Here is a 10391-nt window from a genome sequence, read left to right on the forward strand (position 1 = left end):
TTTCAGGAGCATATTTTTAATAGATTTTTTAAACTTGTGCAAAGGTAAGTCCAAAATAGTTTGCGGGATTTTATTATAAAAGGTAATACCAATACCCACAAATGACTTTTGGACTTTCCTGAGGCGGAAGGCAGGAGCTGCAAGTTTGTCTCTGTTTCTAGTTAGCCTATTGTGTAGATCACCAATTTTCTTGTAACTAAGAATATTTTGTCTTACAAAAATTATGTTATTATAAATATATTGAGAGGCTACAGTAAGGATATCTATTTCCTTAAATTTCTCTCGAAGGGAATCGCGTGGTCTTAAGTTATAAATTGCGCGTATTGCCCTTTTTTGTAATACAAAAATTCTCCCAATATCTGCCGCTTTACCCCATATTAAGATTCCATAAGACATAATACTATGGAAGTAAGCAAAATATACTATCTTTGCGGTTTCCACGTCAGTTAACCGCCGAATCTTTCTAACAGCGTAAGCGGCAGAGCTTAATTTGCTAGCAAGAGTTGATATATGGGTGCCCCATTGAAGCTTCGCATCTAAGGTTATCCCCAAAAATGTTGTAGTCTCTTCTATTTTTAATGTATCGTTATTTATCATTAAATTAATGTTACTTGTGTTCTTGGTATTGGGCAGTGCGAATTCAACACACTTAGTTTTTTTTGAATTTAAAAGTAAATTATTTACGGTAAACCAGTGAGTTACCTGAGATATGGCACTACTCACATCGTCAAAATTGTCTTTATTTCTATCAACTTTAAAAAATTATATTTATAAACGACCCTCTGTTTATTTCGTCCATTCCCTCGGGTTTATCACTTTGTTTATTTCCATTTTCGGGTTTTTCCTCTTATTCCTGTAAAGTGAGTGCAAAGAATTTTAGTAGAAATCAGTTGTAGAACGTGAAATTGGATCGTGCTGTCAAAAGGACCTACGATGTTATAGTATAAAGGTTGTTTTACAGTGCTTTTCCGTTTGCTAGAGCAACAGCTGTAGTATGCCGCAATGACACACTATTTTACTACGTAAATGAAGGTTTAATCACATGTTAAGCTTATTTCACACTACGGGATATAAATTATATTACAGTACGGTTAAAATAGCTCAAGGTTACAAGTATTCGTTGGGAACACCAATGTAAATGAATTGTGATAAGTTTTTATCGATGGATCGATAAGAACTTATTAATCGATAAGAATGATTGTAACCTCGATTGTCTATTTTGACCGGACTATAATATAATTTATATCCCGTAGTGTGGAATCAGCTTTATGTGACAAAATTTATATTTGTGGACTCAAGTTCTAATAACTAACAAGTCGATAAAATGTCAACTATTTATTGACACTTCCCTTTTTATCTTTTTTATCAAGTTATTAGTTATTACTTATTATCAATCCAATTTCAATTTCAATTTTTATTTATTGCATTTCCATAACTCATTACACCATATTAAGCATGTATAAAGTATTATGGATACCCAGTTTGGGTGTCGCAATTTGGTCCTTAGACCTTGGTAGGGAGACCGATATTATTATTTATTTTTATGTTCGTCGTTTAGGAAATCATTTACGGCATAGTAACCCTTTTCTAATAAAAAGTTTTTTAATATTTTGTTGAATTTATTTTCATTGTTTATGTTACGAATTTTGTCTGGTAAATTATTATATATCTTTATAGACATTACGTAGGGACTCGAGGTATGCAGTACTAATTTTGATTGCGGAAGGTTTAATTTATTTGCATGTCTTTCGGGAAATCGACGGGATTTGATTTCTTTTTTTGTGTATAAGTGTATATTTCTTTTTACAAATTTGCATATTTCGAGGATATATATGGAAGGTAGGGTAAGAATTTTTAATTTTTTGAAATGTGGTGAACATGAGTCTGTAATTTTTATATTGACTAGTATGCGTATGCACTTTTTTTGTAGTATAAACAGATCATGGGCATTTGTGCTGTTTCCCCAGAGAATAACACCGTATCTCAAAAATGCGTAGCCATAAGCGTAATACGCGGCTAGTGCGGTTTTTAAGTTGGTAGTTCTTTTTAGTTCTCTGAGTCCATATATAAATTTAGATAGCTTTGTTTTTGTTTTTTCGATATGGCTCTTCCAATTTAAATTGCTGTCAATTTCAATGCCTAAAAATGTTAGCCTGTCAGTACATTCGATGTCCGTGTCATTAAAAGTATATTTAATATTTAATGATTCCTTTTGGTACGGTCGAAATTGGATTATTTTTGTTTTATTATAATTTATTTCTAATTTATGGTCATTCATCCAGTCAGTAATGTCACTTAATAGTCTAGTAATTTTTTCATTAAAATTATAATTTTTGGATAAAGGAAATAATAAAGAGATGTCATCCGCAAATAATACACAATATTCGTCAAACGTTTTCGGCAAGTCGTTTATATAAATTAAAAACAAAATACACCCAAGGACACTTCCTTGGGGTATTGAGTTAGTCATGGTTGTTATGTCAGATCTGATGTAGCTTACTAGTCCTGTTTTTTGGTCACAATTTTCAACGTCAACGTACTGTTCGCGGTTTTCTAAATACGATTTAAACCATTCGTGTGGTGTACCTCGTATACCTATGCCGTATAGTTTATTCAATAATATGTCATATTGGACTTTGTCATACGCCTTTGACATGTCCAACATTATCCCTATTGCATATTTTTTGTCATTTAGGGTGTTATATACTTCTTGAATATATTTATAAACGGCTAATGTCGTACTCCTATCCTATCCTATTCCCCCACGTTTAACATTAATTGGGGGGGTACTTGATGTTTTATGGGGTTGATAGGATTTAAGAAATATTTCTACAGCAAAGCAAAGTTATATTGTGAAACAAAGTTGCACGAACTTTAGAGACACGAGGCAGCGGGCGAGGGTTCACGTTTCCTATGCCGGCGTCGTTGTGTCGAAATATGCTTTATTACGGTAAACTTAAATTGAAGATGTATATTTTATAGGACAACACACTGCTAATTCGGTTGTACAATGGCCCCGATTCTCTAGTCTCTCTCTAAACTAAATTTAGAGTATCTGCATCCTTTTCTTTTTACTAATGCTAAAAAAGGAACGGAACATGACTTTCACATTTAAAGACTCTAAATTTTAGTGCACAATACAAATTTAAACAGTAGGTTCGCAAGTGCGTGCTAAAATCACGGGTTTTACCATCTAAAAATTAAATTTAGAAATGTCAAACTGCATCTGTCCTTTTCATATTACAATAGTAAGAAGAGGGTGCGAATACTCTAAAATTAGGTTGTGCTTAGAATCGGTGCCATTATGTCTGAACTAAATTAACAAGTCAAAATGTAATCATCTTCATTATCTCAACTCGTTGCTGACCCACTACTGAGCATGAGTCTCCTGGCAGAATGAGAATCTTATCAATTATTCGGACTTGTATGTCTGGTGTTCTAATGGTACAGAATAGTGATGTAACGAATATTTGCATATTTTTCATAGTCGCATTCGCACTCCGCGAAATTACTGCGAATGTTTTGCGAATATAAAAAAATATGTTTTTTGATGTAATAGTTGGTATGTTTTTTAATGTAACAAAAAGTAACTTAACCTCGTTATCACATTATCAATCTTTTCTTTATCATTTGGGAACGGGACTGCCGCCAATGTCACCAAGCCATAGACAAATGGCGCCAAATTTAGACAAAACTGAATAAGTATTCGCATTTGCGAATCTTGGCAGCAGACATTCGCATTCGCATCTGCGAATGTCCAAAGTATGACATTCGTTACATCACTAGTACAGAATACAATTACCTACGGGAAGAACTTATGTATGACTTGCCCGCCTCAGGCACCTTACTATACAAAAATATACAGATACACCATGAAAGAAGCGCCCAGTTCAAAACATTTCTGTTTGCTTTATGATTCCTGAATTGAGAATAAGTGTATCATGAACGCAGATCAAATGATGGGGCGTGTGGAGTTCATCCACTGCAAGTGCTTCATCCACCGCGACATCAAGCCGGACAACTTCCTCATGGGCATCGGCCGCCACTGCAACAAGCTCTACATGATCGACTTTGGCCTCGCCAAGAAGTTCCGCGACATCCGCACGCGCGCGCACATCAGCTACCGCGAGGACAAGAACCTGACTGGTAACTATTATTATTCTCCACTCTTATTTTAGGCAGTATCTAGCCGGCCACAAGTGGAAGTTTAATAAAAAGCAATATTGCTTTTTATTTAACTTCCACTTTTGGCCCACTAGTGGTGAGTCAGGAATTGCAACATTTGTATGTTCATATACCTAAATACAGTACGCCGCAGAAAGTAATGTACATCGGCCTTTAGAATCACATTTCGGCGTAGAGCGTTGTCTCTGTCACTCATACCTATAGTACGTTTTGTCGGTCTCAATGACCGGGACAACGCTCTATAAATTTGCTATATCCTTCTAAATGTCGATGTACATTACTTTCGGCCGCGTATTGTATCGTAGGTGGTTTCGCCTGCTATATTTATATGAACATACAAGTATTAGCCCATTATATTGTGCGAGTTCGAGTCGCACTTGGCCGATTTTTTACTAACTGGGCGTTTTTCCCCAGGCACTGCCCGCTACGCGTCGATCAACGCGCACCTCGGCATCGAGCAGTCTCGGCGAGATGACATGGAATCACTCGGCTACGTACTTATGTATTTCAATAGGTAAGTGTTACAAACTTGAACTAGCTGATGCCCGCAACTTTGTCCCCGTGGATTTAGATTTGTAAAAATTACATGGGAACTCTTAATTTTTGGTAAAAACACTTTATTAAAAAGTAGCATATGTCAGTCTCCAGGTCTTTAACCATAACCATGCAAAAATCACGTCAATCTGTTGTTCCGTTGCGACGTGATTGAAGGACAAACCAATAAACCAAGAAATCATCAAACAAACACCCTTTAAATTTTTTCAAACATGAAAATTTTTACCATAGGTTTTCTTTTAAAATGTGGGCACTCACAAATAATATTTTTTTTGCAATGTCCTCTCCTAAGTGGGTTAGATAGGAATTGAAACTTGAAATAGAAATTCTTTATTTGCATGTGTGTTACAAAAGACGACAACTATTATAAAGTTCAACATTTATACAGGTATACAATTTTAGAAACTAATTATTTTTGTAAATTTTCATGCAGTTCATAAAATAACAGTTGGGATATAATTAAATTATAGTTAAACTGAGAGTTTATATATATACAAAATACAAAAGAATCATATAATACAATACAAAATAAAAAAATATGTCAAAACCAATTATAGAAATGAAAAGTCAGTTATGATTTATGAACCAATAAATGTAAAGATGTCAAAAAACAAATCAAAAATGGTTTTTATCATGTTGGAAATATTGACTGACTCATATGAAATTCAGTCATTTTTCAAGTTCCACTCTAACCCTCAATTTTCAAAACTTCCACCTCCTAACCCAGAATTTTTAAAAGTCCCACTTGAGCGAAGTCAGAGTCAGCTAAAACGGTTGAAACTGTAAAATTGTGATGATATTCTTACTTTGTTTTATATTTGTAGAGGATCGCTGCCATGGCAAGGACTGAAAGCGATAACTAAGAAGCAGAAGTATGAACGAATTAGCGAGAAAAAGATGTCCACTCCAGTTGAAGTGCTTTGCAAGGTAAATATTCTAATAAATAAAAATAATTTGGTTATAACTTGTCCTGACTCTAAGGCCTGGTATCCACCTAAGCGGAGCGGAGAGGAGATGTGTGCTGTAAACCAATCGGATTTTTAAAAAATTACGTGATAATTTTTTCACGTCATCTATTTTGAATCTGATTGGTCGATTGAACGCATCTCCTATCCTATCCACTTAGGTGGATACCGGGCCTCATCACAGTTCACGATAGTTAGGTATAAATAAAAGGGATAGTAGTAATATAAAAGGGATGTCTATTGATATGAAATATGTGGATATCTATTGTGTTGTTTATAGAAATAAGTTTATTGTTCTATTGCAGGGATTCCCGGCTGAGTTTGCGATGTACCTAAATTACTGCCGTGGTCTTAGCTTCGACGAACCCCCAGATTACATGTATCTCAGACAGGTGAGCTTTGTGATTACGACCGTAGTACTCGTGCGGTGCTTCATTTACTTCATTATTTCATCATCATCATCATCATCATCATCATCATCATCATCATCATCATCATCATCATCATCATCATCAATCATCAACCGATAGACGTCCGATGCTGGACATAGGTCTCTTGTAGGGACTTCCACACGCCAAGCCATTTATTTATTTATACTTTATTGCACACAACACAAGTAAACAAAATAAAAACATACAAGGATATTAAACTAATAGCTGTAACATGCAAAGGCGACCTTATCGCTAAAGCAATCTCTTCCTTAGGAATCACGAAAGCACGGGTTCATATTCTTTAAGGCGCGCCCTATACCTTATTTTTACTCTTAAGGCCCTTACTGATGTGTGGTGTTCCAGTTGTTCCGCATCTTGTTCCGCACGATGAACTACCAGTACGACTACACGTTCGACTGGACGATCCTGCGCCAACGCAAGCAGCAGTCCATGGAGGCAGGCGCGGCGCCCGCCGACCGCCGCTCGCCGTCCGTGCAGCGCCGCGCCGCGCAGCAGCCGGCGCAGCCGCCGCCCAACAACGAGGTGACTATACCGCACCGCAACCGCACCACACTGTCGCTTACTCGGGCCTCGCTCTTTTTGTATGCGTTTTCCTACAAAATTCGGTCGTTTTATTTCAAACATTTCGTATTTTTTTTTTATTTTTTTTTTTTTATTTTTTTTATTGAATGGTTTACTAGCTATTTTAACATAAAACTTAAAATACATAGATTTTTCTATCATGCACAACTATGTTAAATCATTTAAAAGTAAACACTGCATGCAAATTCCGTACAGATATCAGTTATGTATATCAGAGTATGATGTATATCGCACTAGAGCGCCGCTGCACAGCGCGTCACTGCGCGTCGCAGCTTACAGACCGTTCACTATAACTTGCCCCCTGACGTCATATTAGCACTATTGCTTTGTTTGCTTTTATCCTCAGAACTTAGCGTTTATTATTGTGTGATTTGCAATGGTGCCAACATAACGTCAGAGGGTCAAGTTATATTGAACGGTATGTTGAGAATCCATAATACTTGTGTGTACGTACGTGTGTGTGTAACATAATAAGTGTTCGCACGACCGCATTTCGTACGAAAGCTCATGCAAAGTGAACGCGACCTTAGGCACGGACTTGGAGTAGCTCAGCTCGATTAAAACTTGTGATCACCACTGTGACTCGTGTGACGTTATCGTAGGTAGTAAAATATAAGCTCGGCTAGTTTTCATATTACATTTATCTATTTAATGAACATGAAGCATCTAGCTATTCCAAGTCTCTGGTCTAAGCCACATAGACAGCTTGAATACATCTAGGCAAGTGCGCTTCATCTTAGGCCGCATCATTACTTGCCAGGAGGTCTGATTGCAGCCATACTCTATGAATTAAAATAAAAACTCCACAAGCATGTATGGCTCTTAAAGTCTATAGACAGTCGAACCCTTACGCCTTTAGCTTATCGACCCAGTTGCACGCGGTACTGAAACGATTAGTCTTTATTCCTTAGGCTTTATTTCTCTATTAAGGGCCGGTTTTTCAATCGTAGAAATAATTCGTTTCTGAGGAATAATTTGAGGTTTGACAATTTTTATATAGGAAATCTGTCAAAACTCAAATTTGTTCCTCAAAAGTTATTAGACGATTGCAAAATTGGCCCTAAATCGGTAATAATTTCGCTATCGGGTTTATACGGTAGGAAAATTATAAACTTTGGCATTTACAATCATTTTCCCATTTGGAGTTATGCATTTAGCCAATAATAATCCATATCCTGAAGTTTCCTTTCTCGAATCCCGTAGGTAAAGTCGGTGAACGCAACCGCCGACGCAGCCACACGACAAGCTGTAAAGGGACAGCTGTCCGCCAGTCAGTCGAAGCTAAAGACCCAAGCTTAGCGGTCCAGTCCAGTCCAGTCCAGTCCTGTCCTGTCCTGTCCTTCATTTCATGACATGTTTAAGAAAATTTGGTAGTCAGAACATTTTGTAACAGTTTTGTTTAAATTACCTGTCTATGTGTATTATCCTATCCTCACCAACTGGCTTGGCTCCTACTTGACTTAAAACTGTTTTAGTGTTGATACAATGTGGCTAATTCCGATGTACACAATCTTTTATACTAAACTAAAGTGACACGTCTAAATCTATTGCTATTCCTTTCATAATGTCGCTTGCCGAAAAGGATAGCACTAGATTTAGACCTGTTAATTTAGTTTAGAGATTGTATACAAGAGAATCGGCCCCAGTGATCGCAAAAAAGTTAAAAAGTAGCCTATGTCCTTTCTCGGATGTAAGTTAACTCTGTACCTTTCATTAAAATCTGTTTAACCGTTGGGCCGTGAAAATCTAGCAAACAGACAGAACAGACAGCAGCTTTCGCATTTATAATATTAGTATGGATAGTATGGATATTATAGTCAGTGTTGGGAACGCCAATATTGACCGGACTATAATATAATTTAGTACGCGGCCGAAAGTAATGTGCATCGGTCTTTAGAATGACATTTCGGCTTTGTAGAGCGTTGTCTCTGTCACTCATGCCTATGTGACGTTTTGTCGATCTCAACGATAGGGACAACGCTCTACAAATCTGCTATCATCTTCTAGAGGTCGATGTACATAACTTTCGGCTGCGTACTGTATATCCTGTAGTGTGAAATAAGCTTTAGTAAGGTTTTTCAAAAGAAATTGGCTTTCTTTATAAATCTACTTAAAATGGGTGTTTGAAATTTAAAAAAGTATTACTATTTATTGAAGCCTCATACACGGACCAATTCATTAAAAAACAGTAAATAATTTTATAAATAAATAAATGTGCCTAAATCTCTTTTTTTGACATAAATTAAACAGTAAAAAAATAACTTATGATAGAGTTTACACCTTACAATTATGTTTGTTGAACGTTTTGTAAATGTTATGTAAATTTTTTCTAATAAGGTATAAAGCGATTAATTTACGAAAGTAATGTTTTATTTAATTGGTATTGTTAAATCTTAAAAAAAATATGGTTTTTACGTGAAAAGTCATTAAAAATTGCACAAATTGTGAAAATGGACGGAGGTGATATTATTTTGTTTTAAAACAAACTGTACGAAGGCCACTTATTTTAGCTAGATTGTTGTGTAATTTTGTATATATGGAATAAATACTGAAAGTAAATCAATGACTTTAATTAATTAATATTATATATAAGAAAAAGCTGACGACTGACTGACTGATTGCAACACAAAGCTCAAACTACTGAATGGATCAGGCTGAAATTTGGCATGCAGGTAGATATTATGACGTAGGCATCTGTTAAGAAAGGATTTTCGAAAATTCAACTCCTTAGAGCGGGGGCACACGATGCGTTGCGGCGCCGGAGCGGTGTGGCTGCGTCGTCTCAGAAATATCTGTGGCATGTCACACGATGCGCTCCGGCGCCGCACCGGACTTGCAACCACCGAGACGAGGCGGGCAGGGGTGAATGCGTTGCGATGTCGGAGCGGCACCGCTCAGTTGTTTTATTAACAGTCTGCTCAACGCTGCTACGGCGCCACTGCGACATAACGTTGCGGCGCCGCACCGCTCGTGTGCCCGCTGATACGGTGAAATCTTTGCGGTGCGGCGCCGCAACGCATCGTGTGCCCCCAGTCTAAGGGAATTAGGGCTTTGAAATTTGTGTAGTCGTGTAGTAGACGTGTCGCGAACGTCCGAGAGATATCTCTCAAGCCGCGTCCCAAACGACTGGGACCATGTATCTGTCGCTTCTGTCGGCTACAGCATACGGACACGGCCCATAGTTTGTTACCGCCTTTACACTACATAGATGATGTGACTTGTTATCCACGGATAACAAGTCTTCTAGCTCTTTTAAATTACGTTTCGCTATACATGTATGATAAAACTGCTTTACTCACGTAATTTCGAACCCGCGGTCGTTTTTCACAGGGACTAAGGCTGAGATCTATAGAGCGCACTTTGACTTTGCTCAGACTTAAGATTGAGTTAAAACGAGACAGATTTATGTGAGAGATATAGCTCTGTCCTGTTTTAACTCGCTAAGTCAGAGTGCGCTCTATAGATCTCACCTTCAGTTCGCGCACGCGTCGTGGTTGAGACTGCATTCGCAACCTCGTCGCGTCCATCACTCACGATAGTTTAAATGCTAAACCACGTTTCGCTGATTTTGGCGATGTTAGAATTAACTAGTGTCATTACTTTTTCTTGATGTTTCCGTGAAAAATTAACATGTATATTTTTATTTTTCCAG

The 10391-nt window shown here is 37.2% G+C and overlaps 1 protein-coding gene across 4 annotated transcripts in view; it reads left to right on the forward strand.

Moving 5' to 3' along the window:
• LOC117993690 (casein kinase I-like) overlaps nucleotides 1–10391 on the forward strand; it is a 35414-nt gene that overhangs the window by 21279 nt on the left and 3744 nt on the right. For 3 of the 4 annotated variants that reach the window (XM_034981504.2, XM_069506985.1, XM_069506984.1), the window contains exons 4-9: nucleotides 3952–4146; nucleotides 4600–4699; nucleotides 5565–5667; nucleotides 6011–6097; nucleotides 6500–6679; nucleotides 7943–9302. In XM_034981504.2, coding sequence (XP_034837395.1) covers nucleotides 3952–4146; nucleotides 4600–4699; nucleotides 5565–5667; nucleotides 6011–6097; nucleotides 6500–6679; nucleotides 7943–8038 — 761 coding nt within the window. In that variant the 3' untranslated portion in view covers nucleotides 8039–9302. Of the gene's footprint in view, nucleotides 1–3951; nucleotides 4147–4599; nucleotides 4700–5564; nucleotides 5668–6010; nucleotides 6098–6499; nucleotides 6680–7942; nucleotides 9303–10391 lie in introns of those variants that run through there. The other variant, XM_034981501.2, reaches the window with a different exon arrangement.

Source organism: Maniola hyperantus, chromosome 24, assembly GCF_902806685.2.
Source record: "Maniola hyperantus chromosome 24, iAphHyp1.2, whole genome shotgun sequence".
In the NCBI taxonomy this organism is placed as follows: Eukaryota; Metazoa; Arthropoda; class Insecta; order Lepidoptera; family Nymphalidae; genus Maniola; species Maniola hyperantus.